The sequence below is a fragment of the Bombus pyrosoma genome, linkage group LG7 (assembly GCF_014825855.1).
Source record: "Bombus pyrosoma isolate SC7728 linkage group LG7, ASM1482585v1, whole genome shotgun sequence".
Lineage (NCBI taxonomy): Eukaryota > Metazoa > Arthropoda > Insecta > Hymenoptera > Apidae > Bombus > Bombus pyrosoma.
In genome coordinates this window covers 1,113,998-1,139,287 of record NC_057776.1, presented here as the reverse complement: position 1 = coordinate 1,139,287, position 25,290 = coordinate 1,113,998, and the positions used below count along the sequence as shown (strand labels likewise).

The 25,290-nt window shown below is 32.1% G+C and overlaps 1 protein-coding gene across 1 annotated transcript in view; it reads left to right on the top strand.

The window, feature by feature from the left end:
- Positions 1–465: 465 nt before the first annotated feature.
- Positions 466–25,290, top strand: part of LOC122568872 — a 33,633-nt gene continuing 8,808 nt past the window's right edge. Inside the window, 8 exon segments of the mRNA XM_043729120.1 lie at positions 466–608; positions 845–1,307; positions 1,377–1,820; positions 1,901–2,075; positions 2,149–2,367; positions 2,453–2,802; positions 2,893–3,075; positions 4,348–4,460. Coding sequence (XP_043585055.1) covers positions 1,075–1,307; positions 1,377–1,820; positions 1,901–2,075; positions 2,149–2,367; positions 2,453–2,802; positions 2,893–3,075; positions 4,348–4,460 — 1,717 coding nt within the window. The 5' untranslated portion in view covers positions 466–608; positions 845–1,074.

Genomic DNA, 25,290 nt, shown 5'->3' with positions numbered 1-25,290 from the left:
AACTATGCTACTATTATCAGTACTAGAAATACCTTGGGTTGCCGTCGATTGTTCGGTAGTCGTCATATTATCTTTGAAGAGAACGCTTTGTATATAGTAAGTATCTATACTAATAAATTAAATGTATGTCTTTAACAATTATTTTGCATAGTGCTTCTCCCTATAATATATATTAATATATAATATAAAATTTAAAATTTATTTCTGCTGACTTAAAGAACATAAGTATAGCTTGTATGACTTGTGTATGGCTGTGCCTTACGATATTTGAAAATTAATTAACAACAGTAATTAATTTAAGTTTTTAGTATTATCGTAATAATAAATGATTATTCTTAGGAACAGAATTACTTTGTGCATGCACATGCTTTAAATTTCTAAAAGTTAAATTACAACAGGATATATAATGGATTAATAGTATACGATAATTAAAAAGAATGTCATTTTTTATAAATTACGAAAAATTTACTTATATCTAAACTAAGAAATGTTATAAATATCATAAAAGGGGAAGCAGCAGAAATAAAATTGAAAGAGAGAATGAGAAAGAGTAGCAGATGCTTTTCAGTAACGTTGACGTATACTAATTTGATATCTTAGACGTAAAGGTTAGGTGTTAAATCCTATGCGAATCTAATAAAATATTTAATTAAATATAACGTGTTAAAGTATTTACTTGGTTATGTTTATTCCAAATTGTTTGTTTCGATATAATTTTTGCAAAATATTAAAGAATATATACTTCTGTAAATAAGAATATTTCTTTGAAAGTTGAAACAATCATATAAATATTGATATACGCGTATTATAAATTCATAATTTTATTTCATATATTTTGTTTCAGATAGAGAAATGAACATTTTTTTGCTCATTAGCAGTTGGTAGATAATAGTATTAAATCATGAGACATAAATTGATATGTTAGTTCCGTTTGCTGTGAACACTATCAATGCAGCAAATGTTCTGCATGATTACAACTCTTCCGGTGATGCAAATAAGAAGGAAAACCTTTGTTTGAGTTAATGAATTAAAAACTATTTGAAAGTGGTCTGTAGAACAGTATAAATCAGAGAGATGGCAACTGAAGTTACAGAGTCACAACCTTTCAAAAACTTAAAAGAATTATTTGATAATGTGGGTAATTTAAAACCATGGCCAGAAATTAAAGAACTAAGAGATTCAACTGATTATGTGTACAGTGGTTTAGAAATAAGCGCAGAAAGAATGCAGTTAGAAAAATTGGATAGAGAAGTACAACCGAGAACGTTGCTTTGTCATGATATGAAAGGCGGTTACCTAGAAGACAGGTAATATTTATAGAAACCACTATATTTATTAATTCTTATATTATACATAATATATCCGTGATTTTTCAGATTTATATATGGATCAGAATCTTATGATTCTTACCTATTTTATCATTGGAGTGTTATCGACACATTTGTGTATTTTAGTCATCATTTCATAACTGTGCCACCTTTTGGATGGATTAATGCAGCACATAAGCATGGTGTAAAAGTTCTTGGTACTGTAATTACAGAAAGAGAAGGTATCTGGGATGTTATACTTGAATCTCAGGAAGAAGTAAGAAGGTTCGCAGATGCACTAATACTTGTTGCAAAATTTTATAAGTTCGATGGCTGGTTATTAAATGTTGAAAATACCATTAAAAGTGAGCAAGTTAATAATTTAATTTATTTTGTAAAATATCTGACAGAAAATATTCATGAAGCAATTAAAAATTCTGAAATTATATGGTACGATAGCGTAACCAATGAAGGAAAATTAAATTGGCAAAATGAGCTTAATAGTAAAAACATGTAAGCTTATTACATTCTTATACTTTTACAATTGTTTCTGTTTGTAAATTTTATTTAATGTTATAAATACAATATTTCAGAGATTTCTTTTTAAACTGCGATGGCATTTACTTGAATTATAATTGGACGAAATCAAAATTGGAAAACAGTTTGGCACTTGCAAAAAATCACAACAGAGATATTCATGATATTTACGTAGGACTTGATATTTGGGGAAGAGGTTGTCCTGGTGGTGGTGGATTTAATTCAACATATGTAATTACAATATTACTTATTTTATTGTAGCATATAGTCATTTAATATTTCATTAAACCATTATGATCTACAGGCTTTACAAAAAATACGACACGAAGGACTTTCTGTTGCGATTTTTGGTCCAGGTTGGACTCACGAATATTTTGGATCTAAGACATTCCAAGAAATAGAAGATCTATTTTGGGCACAGTTGTTTCCTTATTTATATGTTCATGTACCTATCTATGAAGAAGAAGTATTCAAAACATCATTTTGCCGTGGCAGTGGTAGCTTGTATTATCGCTGCGGTCAGGTATATTAAATATCTCACATTATTTTTAACAAACTGAATTTATTACATGAATATATTATAACTGAAATGCACATATTTTATGCAGGCATTATATGAAAAGGAAGGAAGAAAATTTAAATACAAACCATTTTACAATTTATCCCTGCAAAATCCACAAATTTCAGTACCTACACCGCACATGAAATTTACATCCTCTCCTCAACTTCCAGAAGCGAAAAGTGAAAACGATCGAAATGAGTGTACAAAAGAACCGATACAATATGTTTATGAAACGAAGAAGAATGTTATTCGAGTATTACAAAATGTTGTAAATATTGAAAATAAAATGCCAATGCTGTATGTAAATAGCTTCGAATTTTGTAGCCAGTTTTCTTTCGAAGGTGGTGGTTGCATAAAATTAACTACAAATGATCTTACGACTAGGTCATATCACAGGTGAGGGAGTTCTATATTTTATAATTAAATTTATGATACTTCGCACAATTGTATTTTTTATATTAACTATGTGTTTAAATCCATTTACAGACTATTTCTCGTTCACATCGAATTTCAACAAGACATTGTAGCAATCATTGCTTATAAAGAAATGGAGTCGTCCATAGCAAACGGAAGTCAACACGAACCAATACTAGTTCTCGGCAATAATACCGGCTTGAAATCAATCGTTCATTATAAATCAAGGGATTTGGCTTCAGACTGGAAAAAATGGTAAGTCTACAAAATATAAATTGGAATATTTGTAACATAAAAAACAAAAAATAATTAAACCTAAAAAACATTTTATTAGAAGAATAAAATAATTGTAAGGATATGTAATGTCATTGCATTATATTAAATTTTTATATATTTGTTCATACAATTTTCTAAGAACATAGTGTAATAAATGCAATTGGTTACATGCTACAAACGGACTAATTACAGTTAGCAATAGTTACTACCATTAATTGCTACTGTTCAATATAAGGAGATTCTCGGGAATATATAACTTTAAGACTATTTTTCATTGTGCTATGCTCTTGAGATCTGCCATTTCAAAGTACGATAAACTAGGGCTCGAGCTTAAGTTCTTAGAACTACGACATGAGACACAAAATACAGTTTCTAACTTCTAAGTTAACAAAACGAAATTTTCGAATGAAAGTATATTGCATTACGTGAAATTTTTTAATATTTACAAGACTTTTTAATTTTCATATTTTAAGAACTTATATAACAGTAAAATAAAAGTATCTATTTCAATGTGGAAAATTAAGCAAATTAAATCAAAGAAAATTAGTTTTATAAAGGAAGTTAATTGATAGTTGATAAATTATGATCTTATGTTGAACTGCTAGCTTCAATTTCTTTCTATAAAAGGTTCTATTTGGTGCTTTTAGCAAGGATAGTTTAGGTATTATTTTAAATTTCAAATCGTAAATGGAGATATATCAAATCTTTAGTTTGAAAATTAATTTGAAGTTTTTAAAAGGTGTCTTTAAGTTCATAATCTTTTTTAACTGTTGCATAAATGCAAAAAATACTCTATTTAAATTTAAATTGAAAAATTTTCACACAGGAGAATATTAACAATAATTTTACTATTAATTCCATGTAAAAAAAGAAGTGAACAATATTCAAATTATTGATTTATGTAAACTTATTTTTATTCGTTTCCTGAAATTACATAAACTTTTTTTAATTCCATAAAATAAAAATCTTTTTCAATGGAAGAACATTTTAACAAAAAGAGGAACTTCAACATTATAAAAAATAGGAAAAAAGGAAAAGTCTCTTAGTTTCAAGGTATACACAAAAATTTTATATGTTCCTGCTTTTCCCAACAAAATTACACAATACATAATTTCCTATCCCAGAATGAAAAATCTAGAAATGCCAATATAGTCTGATGTGTGATCTCGAAATTCTAAAAGCGTCGAAGAAGTCACGTTCGTAATCCCATATTCTTTCTATTTAACATGAAATTTTCCTTTTTGTTGTCAGCGTTTACCTGACGAACATGAGGACTGTGAACGAAATTGGTATATCCTTCGTGAGGAGTAACGTCTGCTATCTGGGAAAGATCATCCTCAAACAAAAGCAGCGACACCTGAACGGTAAGTCTGCTTCTCGTACTTTATACTGTCGCTTGCATTTCGCGTTCCCTCGAGAAATGTACATAGCAGGTGGATTACGTCACAGTAAAAGTGTATTGCCAGAGGACGAGGGTTTCGACCGTGTAAAAACCGTTCTCCGACGATCAGACCCGGCTACATACACCTTTTCATCTTTGAGAACCACTTTAGTGAAAGGAATACTAACGTTTCACCATAGAATGTCTATCCAACATATCTTATCGCTCGATATTTCATGGGTCGGCTTCGCGATTATACGATAAGCCCATTTCTCATTGGTCGACCCTACGGTATTAGATCGAGATCGTGAAGCTAATCTTTGTCATTTTTCCTTCTCTCTCTTCTTCCTTTTTTGCTTATTCATGCACAGGCGCACGAAAGCATTTGAACAGTTATGCACATATTTTTTCATACTATATATTATTTGTGTTGTACGAAACATTTTGAAATTCTGTTAACACTGTTACGAGATTCGACTATTATGATTATATTGATGAAGTTTGAAGCGAGTCTGAAAAAATATATAAAAATTACAAGATACCTAGTACAAGTATGCATATATTTTGTACAGATCACAGGAATACTTGAGCAAGAAATTATTTATTACTAGATTCTGAATTTTCATGCAAATTCATATTTTTGCGAATGTAATTAAAACAAGTAGAATTTATATAGAAAATTGTATAATTATTTAGAAAGCTGCTGCTGTTTTGCATTTCCATAATTTTTTCATATGTTCTAGAAATCAACATTTTTGACAACTTTTTTTGCACGTTACTGCCGGACTCTTGTAGTTTTCAAGATATGTGCAAGTGTCCATGATAGCGTATGTCTGATAAAATGGTACCTAATTCAAACCTATACACATAAACTATAAACAAAAGATAAGAATTAAGTTTGGATTAGGCGTTTTATTGGATTAGGCTTCACAGCGGTCGGCAATCAGCATACGCTGTCTCGGACGCATAATCGTACAATAGGCAGAATTCACTGTAATGGTACCAACGGATTTTTGCAAATATCTCGGATACTAGGACCGAGCAGTGGTTACACGCACAGGGAAAAGTTGTTTAGAATCATGCGCCCGACGACATATTAAAAAAGGATAAAAATTCAAGACGACGGCAGCTTTCTAAATAATTACCAAGAATTGTTTCAAGTATCAAGTGTCATGGAACACACTATATATTGGATATTTCACGTATTTTTCATACCATGTGAATTCTGTACAATTTCTTACTGTCAAATTTCCTATAAATGCATGAAAATACGCAGTCTATTCATTAGATCATAGTTGGCAATATTTATGTGTTTAAGACCGTTATTCATAATGTATACTAAGTTTCTATTTAAATGTTTGCGATAAGTATGCTGTAATTTGTATATACATTTTTACATTGGTTTTATATTTTACCATTATAATCATGACAGTCGTATTTTATTAGAATGCTAACGCAATTTCAAAATATTTTACATGACACGTACGATATGGACTTATGATCTTTCTATTTAAATGCTTCCTTAACACAGTTTTTTTGTGATTTAAATTTGTACTTAATTTGCAACTTCATGTTTGCTACAGTTTAACTCGTTCGACGGTTATTTTCCCGATGCAAGGGTACCTGCATTCCGTGGCGGTAATTTATTTGACGGAAAGACGAAAAATGTCTGTATGTCTTCTTATATGGAGAACGAACGGGGCCGCATGAACGAGGTCGCGACACCATAACTTCCACTACTTTTTTCATTCATTAGTCGCATTTCATATGTTGCATGCTGGATACGATTGACTTCGATTCATCATTTTCGATTGACACGTTAACGCAGAGATATACTAAGATGCTGGCGGTAAATTGATGATCCGGACTTTCTTTTTTCTTTAATTTCATTCGCGGTACTTTATCTTTTTGTAATTTACATAATGTTGCATGATGCTACTGATTTCTATTGCTTCCTGTTTCCGTAATGTGGACCATTGATAACTCACAGTGATACTGCTATTACATTTCCTTAACGCACATAGTGTATAATAATTTGCAAAATGTACATTCTTTGTGATAATTGCACTTTAAAAGTATTGAATTATTCAGCACTTAGACATAGAAAACTGTCAATGAATTGCCAATATATTAAATTTTGTGGAATGTTATGTTCTATGAAACTGATGGATAACTAATAGTTCAGCAAATGTACTTTAGTTATATAAACATTAAATCAAAATACTAATTTATTATTTGTAAGAATTTATCACGTAATATCTCTTTCAATAATTTGCAACAGTAAGTCACCATAATTGCTATTATATATTGCAAATTATACTAGATATTATACAATTATATTAGAAATTATATTAGAAAAAGAACGAAACCTTATTTAAACAAAATTTATTCTTTATTGTCAATATATCCGTGTTTGATTTATTATTTATTTTTTTATGGAGAATTATCATTTGTAAAATATCTTGTATTCGTGCGAAATAATTTGCTAATTGATCAAAGTAAAGTCATATTTTATTGTTATATCAGTAGCTGACGAAAGTATTTACATGCTTACCATAGAACATTTTTATAAATCTATTATGTACTTGATAGAAAAATTTCTGGAATTTTATTAGCACTATAATGAAACACGTTGTCAAGATTATAATATTAGAATTTTAAACTAATGTGGAAATGTGTATAAAAGTTACAAGGCAGTTATTGCAAATTAGTGTGGAGAACGAATAGTTGCTTTAAACATAATTAGTGCTAAAGATGGTCCCACTAAATATTAATATTTATTGAAATAACAGAAAAGTGACTATTTAAATAATTTTATGATCTTTGTAGAGTTTAATTCATATTTTAGTTTAAATGATTTTGGTTATGAATAATCACTACAAATGATTAACAAATTTTTGATTACCGGTAACCAAATATTCATAACAAGATATGGTTATCGGTAATCAAAAAATATTTTCCATCAAAACCAAAAATAATTTCGGTCACCAATACTGATTATCATCGGTATAATCAGAAGATTTTTAATTATTTCTAATAGTTATTCGTAAGCAGGACACTAAAAATTTCACATGTCTTGATCATTTAATTTTCTAAGAAATTTTATTAAAATTTAGCGATTGCTGTTTCCCATTTAAACAAAAAACTTAAGCGATTATCATTGCTCACAAAATTGTTTAAAATATCTATTATTTTTGGTTTCTGATTGAAATACTTTCGCGAGCTATTGTGTAGTTCTAGATATATTTTTAACTAATAAATATGTATATTAATTGTGCCGAATAGAAAGTTCTCGGTGGGCTACTAATGACCCAAGCCTGTTTATATCATATTAGGTAACGTTCGCTTTAACCATAGAAAAATTGTGTCAATATAACAATGTATTACCATACTACGTGATCGCATAGTGATCGATAACTTTGCGACTGACAAGTTGCGCGGTTTAAAATTCATGTCACATTGTATTACAAATCTTGACAATGCACAACACCCACTTCGAAACGAACGGTAAGTTGTAAGGAGGACAATCTGGTTGGCATTATTCGCGTGTATAGGTGTCGATGACACGCGAAATATCCGCAATTGTGGGATGTAGCACGTTCCACGTGTCCCATTTCAATTTCAAATTTACCAGGAATCTTCTTACGATTCGTTGGCGTTACGAAACTGAATGCATGTTTATATCAGTAACACGTAATTTCTTCAATTTTTTTATTAAATTCCTTTAAGGTTTCCTTATGGTTGATTATATTATTTAGGCGAGGGAGCAACACCCCGATAAAGCTCTATCTATATTCACAATAAATTAAAATTCGAGATCTACTGAAGTGGAGGAAGAGTTTAAAGCGTGCGCTACTTGAAATATCAGCGAACTAATTTTAGAACCGGACAATTCTTGCAATATTTGTTGCAGATATTTACTTTAGAAAATGTTATTAGAATAACACTTTTGATTCAAATTTTATTTCCCGGGGGGTTATGAGCCTTATTTTTATAAAAACCGGAAATATTTACGTATATGTGTATGTTTGTTTATGTATATATAAATATTATGTACATACTGATAATAATTATAGAATTTTGAAAAAAGTATCATCAACAATTTGTGCGCGTATATTTCACTTTTTTATTCCTGTTAAATTAAATTATTAAATTAAATTATAATAGTACCTATAAGGTAGGTACTTACACAGATTGTTGTACGATTCTTTTTTCGTTAGTTACAGCAGCCCAGAGATTTACTTAACTCTTTCGTCTCTATTTCTGAAATATTTAAAAGATGGTCGAGACAATATTCCTCGTGCGACACTGTGGACGAGATATGTCGCGTAGCTTTTGATCAAAACGATGCAAAACGTGTAAATTGGATTGCCGTATCTGTCTTCGATTGTTCATCTACTTCCAACTTGAAGAACTAGAGAACCGCTGGGTTAAGGAAATTGACTGGAGATGATCGTTTGTTTGATTTTAAAATATAACAACTTTAACACTAGGTTCACGGGCTTCAAAACTAGAAAGCTTTGAAACAAATGAATTTCGATATGCATTTATCTTGTTAAATGGATAAAAGTGGATAGCAGAGAAACGTAAACGGCTCGTGTAATTTCCCGCATGAAATTCGAAATACGTCAAAATGACGTTTCCCGTAAACCTAGTGTTACTATCACTGTACACTATGAGCTACTAAGATTACAAGCGTTTATGTGTTCCAACGTAAGTACGTGTGTACAAATGTTTGATTGCACCGAAGCTTTCGAGTATAGGTTCAACTCCGATTTCGTTTGAGCCCATCTGAACTTGGTTTGTACAGGATGCACATTGTTTGGTTGCCGTGTACACCGCTAATTTTCCAAACAACGGCATTTTGAGTGTCACGGCGACACTCGCGTTCTAGTCGCACCCTTTCTCGGTGACGATGGACTAATACCTGAACGTATAGCAGGTGGAAATATTATCGTAAAATTGCCCCGAAGCTTTCGAGTATAGATCCGACTCCGATTTCGTTTGAGCCCATCTGAACTTGGTTTGTACAGGATGCACATTGTTTGGTTGCCGTGTACACCGCTAATTTTCCAAACAACGGCATTTTGAGTGTCACGGCGACACTCGCGCTCCAGTCGCACCCTTTCTCAGTGACGATGGACTAATACCTGAACGTATAGCAGGTGGAAATATTATCGTAAAATCGGACAGTGGTTAAAATTTACAGCCTTCGATGAAGGGGTATTCTAGTCTACAAATTTGAAAAAAATCGGGAATTTTTTTTTATATTTCCAAAGTTTAGACATTCAGGAATATACCCTTAAAAGGATCTGTCAAAATTTCAATTGTTTTATGAGCTGCAGCTCCGGTCCGACCGGAACAAATGAACAGTTCTAATTAATAACTATTACGACTAGTGCATTTTAGAATTCTTCTCTTTTATTGTTAATTCTGTGTTCTGCATGTAAGAAAGATGTTCTTGTATGGAGCAGGAATCGTCGATTAAAAATATGTAAGTATGCTGTACCATTCTAAGAGTAAAATTGCCGGAAACTTGTCTCAAAATTTTAAACGCGTTTTTCTCGAAACTACTTTTTCCGAGTTGGCGTGCACGATATCTCAAGTTCTAATGAACCAATTTATTTGAAATTTGGTGTGAATGTTCTTTATACATTCCTCTATCGCCTGAAGCACGCGCAGATCAAAATTTGTAATTCTACTATTTTTAAAAAATTCAGAATTGTTAAAAAAACGTGCCCAAAAAAATTTTTTTTCAAACGACCGCCATTTTGCGAAAAAATATTTTTTTGACTTTTCCAAGGTTCATGCTATAGCGGCATCTATACTAATTAAGAACCCGTTCGGCTTTTTTGTCTCAGATGACTAAAAGGGTTGAAATTATGCACGCCAGGACACCCTTTTTTTGGACCCCCCACTTTGCCAGCTCATAACTTTGTGAATTTTGTTTTTTTTTTTTTTTGGTTAATTTTTTATGTAATCTTAAAATATCAATAAAAAAATTGATACTAAAAATATTTTTTGTTTCGTTCGTACAGAGCTTCAAAAACCGCCCGAAATTCATGCCTCTGGACTAGAATACCCCCTTAAGTAGAGTCACCGATTGGATGAAAACCTGGAATAAAACCTCGAATGCTGTACAGCGCATTTTGATCAAAGTCGAATTAGCAGATCATTTCAGTACACACAGATTGCAGATGTTTCGTCAGAAGGCGATGTAATGTTGAATACAAGAAGCACGTTACGTGTTTGAAACTTATGAAACAGTATAACGCGGTAACTTCAGCAAAATTCTAAATAGACCTTTATTCTACATTTCCATTCAATTGATCTAACCATAGGTAAGGTCGTACGCATTCCACACACATACGGGCGCTTACGTCAGTTTTTTGAAATCAGTTCCTATCATTGTTACCTGTTCAACAATGAGTCATAAAATCGGAGTTTTCAGAATATAGATTAGAAGTAAGTTATAAATATAACTGTCCCCATTTACAAGGATACAATCTTTTTAAGAATCTCACTACAAACAAAGAACTGATTCTGGACGAGGGTCTAGATATTAATTGCAGCAATCGGAAGTTGTAATCTTTGACCACTGACCGATGTTATGACATCTCTATATCACTTTATATACTTGCATATTATACATGAGATACTCGCTTTTTCCGCAAGATCGTGGGATTTCCGTCACATCATTTGGACAACGAGTTGCCATTACGAAGTGTTACTTAATTACCTTTCGGAAATATCGAATTTATTATACGTCTATGGCTATTGAGCACGAGGGAAACTAAAAGCCTTCGGAAGGAAAGTTCTAAATTCTTTTTTTTTTTTATTTGAGTTTAGATACTCAAACTTTTCTTACGGGCTTATACAGCTGTAAAAAATAGTCTTCCCTTGCTATCAAATTATAAGTTTTGCCTCGCCGATAAAAATCTCACTTGCTCGTTTACGATTCCTGGTCCGGAACATAAATAATTATAGTTTTGTTAGTCAAAGTTTGATTTTTCCTTTACACGAAGCGATATGAATTTGTGTATATTTAAAATTACGAAAGTAAACTATCTCGTCTGAAACAATATTTCAGTGCATTAAATATAAATTTTATTAAAAGTTATAGAACAATTTTAATTTCTTATAAAAATGAAATTTAGTATATTCCGCATCATACTGCTGTATACACCGGTTAATAGCTGAGTATTATGTGAATATCATTTTCAATTGAGGACTGGATATGTGTATCAATATCTTGAATATAAAAATTGTTTTATTTAGATATAAAGTAAAATAAAATGGCAACTGCAGAAACCTAGAGTTAGTAATTAAAAGAATGAATGCCACTATGAATAGTAATGATTAATTCTAATGAATTAGGGATGAATTCTGTTCCATGGTATGCTCAGTTGTACACAGTAAAAACGTTACAAAATAGTATAATCGACAATTATCACGCAATTAATTGTGTCTTTCAGACTTCATAAATCTTCATTATTTTCAAGCGCTACGCTAACAGTTTTCATTTACAGAAAAACTTCCAAATGGTAACGAAATATCTTCCATTATTTATATTTATAAGACAGGAATTTAAAAATTACCTCAATGATAGGACATATTCCAGGAAAACAACAAATGACACATACTCGTCAATGAATGACATTAAATTTTTACTTTAAATAAATGATCTATGTACATATGTATATAATACGTATATTTGCAAGGACTGTAATCGATCTGACTAAGGTTAATCCTTTTTGTAAATTTTTAATTCATTAATTTTAGACGTTCCTGCACAAGAAATCGCCTAGTTAACAGTTTTCTATTTGCCTTGGCCGGTATGAAATTATTCGAAATTTGGTGTTTAATCGCAGCCATCGGCACACGGTGCGTGAAAAAAGCAATCGCGTGAAACTTAGCCGGGAAATCGATGCGTTCCAATGATCTGTTACAGCATGGTCCAATACCGTTTAAACCGTAACCGACAATAATCAACAGTTTCACTGACCACGGTGATAAAGTTAGCGCCAGCAATTTTCGGGCGTGCACCAGACACTAATAGCTGCCATCCATTGCGAGCTGTGATGTTCTCGAAGCGAACAGCCACGGGCCGGTTGCTCGTTTGTTTTAACAGTCACATCGCGAACGAGCAACCCAAATTACGTTCTGCCTGCCGTGTGTCGCAATAACAACTATTTGTAATCGGAGAATGCGACCGGCTCATTGATATTCCTGCGGTTATCGGGTCGAATTTTTCTGCGGTTCTACCTGCTGTTACACTTTGCATTATAAGACTTCTTTCCTTCTTTCTTTTTCTCTTTTCCTTTTTCTTCCTTTCCTTTGTTCGCCATGTATATTTCACTTGTCAGTTACGTCAAGTACTACTTGTACACAGTGGCTCATGAAAGTTTTCCAACATTTACCATAGAACATTTTTATAGATATGTACGTTATGACACTGCTGACCTTTATGCAAATGTGCCTTTTTTATAGAATTCAAATGGGAGAACGAAATTTATATAAAGATAGAAGTTTGTTGGAATAATTAGCAGACTATAAAAATGTATTGTTTTATTTCACATTCTTTGTATGATGCATATTTTGCATGTTCATGTGTAAGGACATATGCAAAACGTATCACGTATTTATGTGACATATTTATCTCGTCAAACATTATACATAATTAAGAAATCTATTGATTCAACAAGAAGATAATGAACATGGCTTTTGATTACTAGTTTGCCATTGATCTATATATTTTAGTAAGATTCGTGAATTGTTAAGGTAAATCGACAAAACCGTCCACATACTGTGACTCATGGAAGCCACTCTCTGCGCTTACAGAAATTTTTATCGATATATTCTATTTGCTATACGTAACAGTTTGAAGTTTCATCAGTATTGTAATGAAACAACTATCATAACTACACTGCTCAAATTTGTAACGAATCTGAAAAAATATATAGAGGTTACATCATATTATAATAAGAAATTGCGTTTTGCGAAAAATCACACATGATATTTCTACTGTGTAAATATTTACACCTTCGCGGGACGCACATTGCTTTTGATTTGCATGTAACCTTTCACAGCTATTATTCTTCTACATGGTCTTCTAGTTACCTGTGCGTGACAATTGTGTACGCATTGTAAGAAAGTATATTTTTTAATTGTCTTATAGTTTCTTTGCATTGTTCTGCTCTTAAGTATCGCACGATTTATGAATTAACTTTTAGCCTATTGAGCAAGTAGTCGACCTTTAACCTTAGAGATTTCTGTGCTTATGAAATAAAAAAATTAATGGCAAATCAATTTAATGTATTATTGTCAGTTCACTTGGTAATGATATTTATTAAGAAAGTATTTCAGTCTGAAGCGTCACTTTCTGCACTTACTTTGGAATTCTTTTATTCAAAATCTGCGAGACTCTTCGGTATCAATTTCTTCGCTTTCATTTATTTACGTTTCAAGAATATTCGCCATTCTTTGTGTCCTAAGTGGATACAATTGAAATTGATTGAATTATAAAGCATTTAGTGCAGTTTTTTAAGAAAATATTATATATTCCATCAGCTAACAGGTTGCTAAGCGAAATTGATTTATCTTCGATTTATCAAATTTACACCACAGAAACCAAAATGAAAAATTACGTGAAAAGATACACGGTATCAGGAGAAAAATAAATCCTCATTCGTATATTTAACGAAAAATTATTCAAATCTCTAACAGCGTGCCATTGTAAATCTATGAGATTTCTATAAAAAATTAATTATTTCGCCTACGCTGTGGTGGTTCTGTCGTTAACTTTGATCGGTTATAAAAGTTTTTGACCAAAGGATGGCCCTAGTTGATAGGTTAAAATTCGTCGGAGTCTTGATACCGAAAATCATGCACCGTAAAAGTAAAATTCATTTCACATGTGGGACGATAAACGGTACCAAAATCGTGTTACATCGCGCGATCGAACCTATTGTCGAAAACGCGATAAAACGGCGTATGATGACGTGCTATAGGAAAATAATGGTTCGTTATCTCGATACTAGATGCTCGTCCGACAGGAACTATAATACTTTTAAGGTCCTTGATACGGTGTTTAAATTACGTCAACGATGGCCAGCTCGTACGATTCACGGAACGTATAATCATCGACAGCGAGGATCGGCTCTGTCATGGTCGATAAAGCGAAAGAATGTCGTCTCTAGTCCTTAAGGTATTGCATAAACGTTCTTTCGCAACTATTCTAAGTACCAGTATGTTGGACGTTTCTTTTGAACCGTGCCTCCTCGACCGTGTTTACGGCGGAAGATCGATGACTTCTCTCTTCCGTCATCCATACCGTGTTGGCGCATCCTTCAGCTTCCATCCGCGTGTAGGAAGCAACACAGTGGGTGTTGAACTCCGCTAGAAGAATTTTACAGGAATTACCAGAGTACTTCTTGAAAGAGTGTGATTTTCTGTTGCGTGTGGCTTGCAATTTCTGTAGCACGTTTAACGATAATTATAAAAATATGAGGAAATATTGCTAGCATTAATTATTAATAATTATAAAAATACAAGGAAATATTACTAGCATTAATATCGAAGTCTTTGTAACAGTTGTTGACAGGAACCTGCTTCATCTGACTTTAGAAATTAAAGAATCTCAATATAAGCCTGCCAAGCTAACGAAACGCTTGTATTAGGTTTGACGAATCTAAATGTCAACTTTGTTATTGCATATTGGCTTTGAAAGTCAATCTAATCGCGTCGTGATATTTTATTACATGTACAGAGATTGTAAAGCGGGTGATTATAATTTTACATAGTCAAAATACTTATTATTATTATTTACTATGTTAGTAATGCACGGTATTTGGTAAAACTATCTTTGCCATTAATCATATTAATTTGAGACTGCTATTCATGCTGTATTACTCTTTTAATTGATGCATATTTGCGATTATAGTGCCATGAGCTTTATATACACTTGCAGATTGATTTAAAATTTGATCGATATAATTGTGATTGTCGTGTCTCATTGTGCAACTAATGAAATTTCAAAATATTTCACATAACGCACATAATATATAGTTATATAACAAATTTCTATGATACGCGTTCGAAATTGCAATACTTTTATGAGCTACTATATTTTGTTGAGATAAGTTTTCAACGAAAATTTGATTGGTCAAAGCGAGATCGGATAAGAAGGCGTCTACTGCACTGAAGAATATTTAACGATAGAAGTTTGCAATATGAAATGTTCGTATCAGGTACCTAAGTTGATTGAGAAGAAAATAATGGGAAGTGAATTGCCGGCTGTGTCAGTAGCATTCGAAATATGCACTCTGAAACGATGCTCTGTGCGAATCACGTGCCTTGTTTCTAACACTGCAAATAAACTTTCTACTGTCATTTGAGCAAGATTTTCAAGGCTTTCACGAACATGATCTTTATAGTTGTACTATTGTTCGAAGCTTCTAGTGTTTCTTGCACAATAATTTATTAGCTAACAATATTACTGAATCGACAAGTGACAAGTCGTGCGTTATACACTTTTACACGAACAGCTCTTACAATTTTAAATCGAATAGGATAACTTATTGCCCTTTCGTAAGAAAATTTACTAGCACTGGTAATTTGTAATAATATTACCTCAATTGTGCTTTCTATAAAATTATTTTCATGCTTCGGCAACACATTTAATATTCTCAAGAGTATACGCGTTTAACATTCGCAAGAAGTCTCACATCGCCTTGATGTAACATACAATTGAAGATTACAGGATAATTTTGTCGATTTTCTGACTTTTATGTTATTCAGTAAATAAGAGAATGTAACATGACATAGCTACAAAGAGGAGTAGCTCGACCGATGCGAAAAAATGAGCCTTTTAGCAGTAGATGATAAGAAAATGTCAACGATACATTTAATATCTACGATATGATAATCTGTACTTGAGAGATTAATGTGATATAAATAAGTTTCAAGAGAACTCTATAACCAAATTTGATAATAAAACAGCTCTCATAATGTGTGACTAGTTAATAAGACACTGAATTATAAAAATGTTTTTATGTGCAACACAAAAGCTTTTTTCATCATTCCTGTGGTCTTCAATTATTATATATCTAACGATAATTCTTTTATTTATCAAACTGATGTTGAAAACTGCGAAATAGTTCATACAAACTGTTTCTAATTTTCCTCAAACGTACAAGTTATTTGATACTAAAAAAATAATGAAAAAGTGATACTCACATGTAGAATACGCTGACTCTAAGCATTCGATGATGAAACACTGGTATCGTGGACATAAAGGTAACAAGACTCACTTTTGGTCACTTTAAAAATCGTTTACATTGCATATGTAGATAACAATAAAATCGACCTTTCATTATAAAACTATACTTCGTATTGGGAGTATGAAAACGTTCAGGACATATTAACCTTGACATCAAAGGTGTGTTAATACCAAAGGCAGAATAATATTGAAGATATGCAAACACGTAGAAATGTGCCAAAAGTGCATTCTTCTGATTTTTAATATCAACTAGAACGATCGAATCCTAAAGCATTCTTTTAAAAAAAGCACATCCTCTAACGTTATTGATTATACTGTCAACCAGCTATCGTTCTGTTATTCAATTTTATAAGACATTTTGAGTGAGGAAGTGCATATAAACATAATTTAAATTAACTTCCATGTTGTGGTGCGAAATTCTGCAACACACAGTATGTGTAGTTAGTAAAATTTCATAAAAAATTGCAGGAAAATTTTGAACTACCATCCAGTTAACAGAACTCTGAGATGCTTGACAAGATTCCTTCGAAATTTCAGGATACTGTTTTATTATATATTATATATATAATAAATAAGTAAAAATATATATAGTGTATATATTGTCTATATATGTATAAAGCTTGTTTTTATTTATGGTACTATTTTCATCTTGTTTTTCTACACATCTACTTACGCATCTGGTCGTCATATTGTAAGAATCATATGACATTGCTGAAAAACTGCAACATTCATTTTTTATGCGCTACTTTCAAATCCGGTCAATCATCGACTATAGATACAAATCTGCAATTTGTGCACTAAGATTTGATGTTGAAAAGAATAAACAGGCAAAATGTATGCATATTTTTTTTTTTATTTATTTAATTCTTTACATTCACAATTTGTCCAATTTGGACATTTGGAAGAATTAAAATGTATGCATATGTCTAACTTATAACCAATGAATCTGTCTATTGTAGTATGATAATGGAAAGACTATAACGAAAATAATGTACACATACAATTGTATTCAGATCCATAAGAATGATGACTCCAAAATTGACAATTTCCATGATAGGAATAAGAATAATGTCATAATCAATAGTGCACAATTTTAAGGACGTAAAAATTGAGGAGACGATATTATATGCAAATATTTGGAACGTTCAAAGTGTGGTATTTTTTATAGTATTGTTATATATACAGTAAATTGTTTATTATAATATACAAAGATAATACGCGAATATTAGATACGTGTAAATATTATAATACTATGTACATATGGAAATTGGATTTGTGAAAATTTAGAATGAAAAATGATTGGTATCTTGTAAAATTTGCCGTACAGGATAAAAACTAAATTAAAAGTAGTGAAGAGCAAAAATAAATTACGTTAGCGGTTTAACATCTGAGAGGATTACGTACTAGTTTTATAGCAGTATTAATTTTCTCTGGTTCTACGTTGTATTCACGTCTGGACAACATTTTCTGACGTATATGTTCGCGTATTTAACTGAAAAACACATTCTTCTTTCTACAAATAATTATTCTGGTTTCGAATTTGTCTATCTGCTTACTGTTCTCGTCGGAAGATTTATAAAAATTTCCTCAGCGTTAACTAATGAAATTTCAAAGTGAAGACATCCATTAGAAACATATAAATTTCTCACAGCAACATGATATAAAGAAACAAAATTTGCATAATATGATAATTCGAATTTTTGAAGGAAACGTATTTATAGTTGCGTCGTTAATTTATTCTGTTGTCACATGTATATGACTAAAGTACCCTTGGCGTAAATTTTGGCTAATTTTATTGCAGATCTTTCAAAAAGGACGAAGGGTTATATATATTTATAAATTTATCGGCATATCATCGAATTTATTTCTCTAGAATAGAAAGACATGACATAATTCTTTCATGGAGGTTCAATGACACACGCGTATTTCTATTTCACTTCTATTGGGTCAACGACCAAATAATTTCCCGGTGAAATCTTGGAAACATCTCTGTGCAGCATTTCAATTGCTACGTACTATTTTACACACTCCTTCGATGCATAGTTTATTTTCTAGCTATGAATTCTTTAAGCACCGTCGCAAAATATTAAACGGCAACAGTTCGTGTAACGCGTGATTTAATGAATGTCAAATAGATGGAAATTATGAATGTCTAAAGACATATCAATTTATATCGAATCGAAGAATTAAATACTTTGTTCTTAAGCTTCAATGAAATTGCAGTAAAATGTAATTTGAATTTTCCTGGTAATATGGACAATTTATTTAGTTATTTAAATTTTACAATTTGTCCAGTAGGACATTTGGTGAAATATTATAGCTGTAAATATTTGATAAAATATAGCACGTGGATGGTTACCCCCAGCGGGACTCCATCTTCCAGATTGTTTATTGCTTCTTCTTCAGTCTTCTTTCTATCATGGTATTATTCGTTTCAGCAACCAGCTGATTTGCGTGTGTTGCAAGTCTTTCTTTATATTTTTTTGCATATCTGGCGATTTCCTCTTTGACTGTTGGAATTTTTAAATCTTTTGGTGAGTCTTCATTTCTGACGTACCATGGAACGTTAACTATTGTCCTTGAGATTTTTGCTATTTTATTTATGGGACTCATTGCTGCCATCCCCCATAATGGCACTCCGTATGTCCAGATTGGTTCGATTATTGTTTTGTATATAGTTAGTTTATTCATTATACTTAATTTAGATTTTCCATCGATGGACAATTCTTGCACTTTGTATTTAACAATGTTTGACAGAATTTGCACGTGATACATACGCCATTGATGGAAAGGGAACAAAAATTGCTTACTTCTTGTAAGGATGAACAACTTTTTAAACGGCTGGTTAAATCCTAATTCGTTAAAGGTCCTTTTGAAAGTTGAATTTCAGTTTATTGTAAACAAATAGGCTCATTTGTTTCGTTGCACTTGCAAATCCGTAATATTTGTTTATCTATATTCTAAATTTTATTCCATTCGTATTCCTGATTTCTGTTTTCTCAAATCTCCTCTATTGTTTTTAATTTGTTAAAAATTCACGTGTATATGATAAGCGATCGTGACATTAAAGTATACTATATAACCAAATGTGTGCATGTTATTATTAATGACATACATCGTATAAAGTGTAAAATATCAATTAAAATTAAATGCTCTGAAATTAAATAATCTAACTCTAAATCTAAACTAAATTCTAATGTTTACGTAGCATTTAACGTACACTGCAGCTCCTATGTATTTGGATACATTAATTGATTTGCTTTGACAATGCACGAATGTTACTAAAACGTATGAATTAATCATCTTTAATGATCTCGTTGCGGAATAATTATTCATCCATAAAACTATAGCAATGTCGTATTGAAATTAAATACATGATTCATCTAAGTGTTAAATAATATTAAATATTATTGCTCGAGTTAATCGCAATGATCTACATATAGCTTTATCACCAAGTGAGCTAAAAACAGTGGATTCCTTAGGTAACATAACTCCTCCATAATATTTGATAGCTGCAGGCATAACAGACAGTTATAATATTCAAGGATGACTGTAACAGAGAATAAAGTCGTCCTGCATCTTTCTATTCTACCGTGTGTTTTAGTAACATTTGTGTCTTGTTCGCACACAAATCGATCAAAGTGTGCATTGTCCTTAAAAAGTGTTCAGACACTTGTTTACTTTTGATGTATACCTTACAAAATTGAGAATAAATTATTCTAACTACGTTTATAACTACTTTAGTTTCACATAATTAATTAATTTCTTAAAGCAACAATAAAACTGGTGTTTGTAATCGTAGGATTTTACAGAACTATTGACAAAGTCTTCAGCTACAAATTTGTTAAGTTTTTCATTTTTTGATTATAAAGTAGATAAAGAGAGATCTTCCAGACAGATGTAATCTGACTTGCGATGTTACTAGTAAAATCAGCGATATTTAAATAGCAAATTGTGCACGCTAGGTAGGAAAATATAATGTTGCTGCTTTTTAATAGATAATTTATTATTATAGTTTGGTGATTGCATAAAAAGGCACACGTGGCTACAGAAACTATTGGCATACCATTCTATGTATTGTAGCATTTACATGCTAATTAATTAGGTCCAAATATACTACATTTCATATCAGTAGTACTTTCATATGGGTAGAAAAATTTGACGAACAAAATCTGATGAAAGACTGCTTCATTGGAGAATAACGGTATGTGCCAATAGCTTTTGTAGTCACTATACCAGGCTTCTAATTATAACTTCTAATTATCAATTTATCATTAATTTGTACACTTCAAATAAATCCAAATAATGTTATCGCAAATCGTTTCAATCGTCTAGACACATTATCAACTATCAGTGATATCATCACAGATTACCAATGTTTATGAACTATACTTATCAACAATGCTTATGAACTATACTTACGAGCGACAGTACACTACAACGGAACGTTACGATGTAATACCTTTAACCGACCTGTAGTTACAATCTCCATTTCCCTAAGCTTCAACCTTCCACCTCTGATACTTCCGTCTATCGTTCAACCCCCTCAAATAGGCGATCGACAATATAGAATCGAGTAGTATAATGGAAACCGATAGTGCCTATGCGATCGTTGCTCCCCCTCTAAGGAATAACAGCCGTGCCATTTCCATAAAATCTTCGGCATTTGGTGCTTGTTCTCGAGAGGCAACAAGAGGAGGGACGTTCATATTTACAAGATGAGATCAGGCTGTTTTCCTGTTCGGCCAAGGCGATCTAGTCGTTGGTTTTAGCATGGACGGGGCAGAGAAGAAGCGAGTGAGGTCGAGAGTCGGTTCGTGTGCCTCGACCGCGGAAACATTTTCAACGGGACAGCCTCTCTTCGTATCGTGCTGAAGTGAAGCTTTTACATTCCACGTAGTACGTTTGCTGCGAATAAACGCAGTCATCGTGTCGCAAAAGTAAAACGTGCCTGGTCACCAAGTCGATCGGCAGATACGATTTGAAATCCGCTCGGCGAGCGAATCAAATCAGCCCAGAAACATTGGATTGGACAGTTAACCAGTTGGGGTTGTAGCGTTAGAGACGGAACGTTGAAGCTTGGAAACTGTTCTTCGTGGGATCACGAGATCGTAGATACCTAACGAGTTGATAAATGTTGTATCTAGTTTGCCAAGTTTTAGATTGTTTGTTAAAGCTTGACATTTAGGGATTTTGATCACTTTAGGGAGACAAGATTTGGATAAAAATTTTACTCTCTCGAATTATATTATATATGTCGGAGATGAAAGGACATGGGGACCTCCCTTTTGGAATGTTTGGGAAAACTTCAATACCCTAGTCCAGACTTTTACTATAGCTACACTTAAGTAATAAAACTAAGAAATATTTGTATGGGTACGCAAGCTTTATGACGATGGGCTTGGGCTCCAAGTGACATAATGGGTCACTGAACGTAGCCACGGTCACGGGAGGGACGTGTCCCTAACAGAGGTATGGAATAATTATATAGCTCTCCTTAAAAACAAAGATTGACTCGAGAGGAGTATATAAGTGCAGTTCCACTTGGACTGCGATTCAGTTCATTCAGGTAAGTTCTACTTGTACGTTGAGTCACACCAGGATCGTGTGTCACGTCGCATTCGTCATCCCGCTGATCGTGGATTCGTTATCGAACCTAAATTCATTGTCATCGACATCTCGACCATCCGATCGCCGTTGTTACTTGATACACTCTGTAATAATCACATTTGTATCAGTAACTATCATCTCTAGTACATGAGCACGATGGCCAATTCACGTGATGATTCATTATGCGCCCCCAACTTTAATGATAACCCGACATATATATAGGGAGGTTGATAACTGGTGGTACAAGCGGAAAGGGGGTGATTCTACGCAAAAAAAGAAGTCGAAAATGTAGAATAAAAATTTTTCGTTTGAGGCTTTGTTTTCGAGAAAATCGACTTTGGATTTTCGCTCGGTACGCTCGTTATAACGGATCTCACTATAAGTATAGTATAACAAATAGGTGTATACCAGCTTTGCCAACCATTTGGTTACCAATAATCCAAAAATGTTTTTATCGCCGATAATGCCAGTGATTATTCTTAGTCGAAAGCAAATTCCATCGTCGATGATAGTTATTGAAAATGAAAAAGATTGTAATCATTTATAGTGGCTAGATATTTGTAACTAAAGGATCTAAAAATGAATAGCTTTTAACCATTTAATTTGTAGAAAATCCTTTTAAGATTTAAACTTCAGTGTCTTCCATTTCCATTAAAACTTTTTCTCAAAATCTTTCTTCGTAATAATTTTCAAAACGACTGTTACTTTTCGTCCCCGAAGAAAACACAATGTCGAATAGGTTTTGAAGCGAATTCTGTCATAGACATACTCGATTAACCGTGACTTTCTACCAAGTGTAATTAGCGCATTCCTTATCCGACGAATTGCAACCGCAGACGTGATTCGCGTTAGTAAAAATATCCGGAGGGAGGATAGTTTTCGCAACGTGGATCGCTTCCGCGATTGCTATTAACCAACGAACAAATTAATTTGCGATCGCGTGCCTGTCGCCGAAAGTAAATCCAACGGTGAAACCTATCGTACCTTAATTAAAATAGATCGTGTCTTAAATGTTTAAAGGAATGAAAGTAACTGTTCGCGTGAAAACAGCCTTTCGAAATCTTTAGAAGATCGTGCTTCTTCGTTAGGGAATGCAGACGAAAGTTAAAGTCCGGATTTATCGGGAAAAATTTAATTAAAATCAATTTCATTAAAAATATCAATCGGAGTGATTAATCGTTTGATTATCGTTAACGATCGTATATGTGCAATAATAATAATAGTAATCACGTACTTGATAAATATAACAATATATTATAAGCAGGTATATATAATATTATCTATATATAGGGTGGGTCTCGTAACACGGTGGCTTCAAATAACTTGCAAATAATTTTGTGCGAAAAATGTGTCGAACAAAAGTTGCACAGACATTGTTGAGATATGGCGGTTATAGTTTGTTCTTTAAATGGGATGCCTGACACATTTTCTCGAATTCGGATAAAACATCAAATTGTATGTTAAAAAGTATCACGCACGATAAGGTCTAAAATTAATAATTCTTAAAATATTCTTAAGTTAATCACTTGCCGAAATATACACTGAGCAACAGAGGATCCTCACCACGAACACCACCAAATTTTCCGTGACGTGGATTGATTTTGAATGACCTTGAGCGAATATAGTCGTTGAATTCATCTTTATGTGTAGTAAAAAATGTGTAATAAAAAATATATATTGAACTTGAAATGCACTCTAAATTTTCTTCCTCGTACAATATTTTTGATTTTCTTAACATTTTTTTCAACAGTATCCAGCTATCATCTTATCATCTTAATAGTCAATATTCAACTTTAAATGCTCACTCTGTATAAACTTTATCAGTTAACAATTGCGAATTTGGACAAGGAGCTGATAATTTATTATCGCACAAACTGTAAACATACCAGAATGATTGTAGAAGTATTGTTAAATATCCTATGGCAAATAATTACCTTACATTGGACATATTGCTGACATATTGTGCATACTTTTCCTGCATATTTCATATGCATATATGTCATACGTTTCTTGTAAATTTAATGTGCATAAACGTCCGCAATTTAATTATTGCAAACAAAAAATGACGCATCCACCTTACGGTTATAGTGACTACATTATAATACATAATCATATCACATTGCAAGATAATAAGCACAATAATACATTATTTAACATAAAAATACAATAATATATTGTCGTAAATTATATTGGGGACATTACGAAAAGATGATGTAAAGATAAAACTGCAGGATAGGTACACAGCGATTATTTATTGATTAATAAATGATTCGAAATTATAAAGTTATTATAATAATTAATAAATTATACATGGAAGTATAAAAATGAAATTATGACTTTGAATCAATTACACTAATTTTATTCTCTTTATGTATAATCTTATTTTTATAATTCCAATTATTGCATAGCGATCAATCATGGTACTAAGTTACGTCTAATTACCGATCACGTGAGAAAATATATGTGGATTTCTGTTGATACTCTGACTTTTATATCACTCGTTGATTAAAAAAAATATTTTAATATGAAATAGTAGATAAGAGGAATAACCTGATAGATTTAAAGGTATAAGCCTTTTTAAGCAGATGATAAATGCACGATATTTCGTAAAAAATGAGTAATATTAGTTTAATTAATTAATATTTTTAATACTTTTGTATATTATTGATAAGTGAATGATATGAATTATAAAACAATTGTAACAATTAATAAATTACAAATGAAATTATAAAAATAATTAACATACTATAAGAATTCAAAGTGAAATCACCTAAAAATATTCAAGATATTTTGATAATTATTACGTTAATAAAAGTGTCTCTGCAATATGTAGAAACTTATTTATCGGGCTTGTTTCCATTCGTTTTATATTTATAGTTAACGCCGTATTAACTGCAAAACGGTTATTGGAAACGAAGGCAAC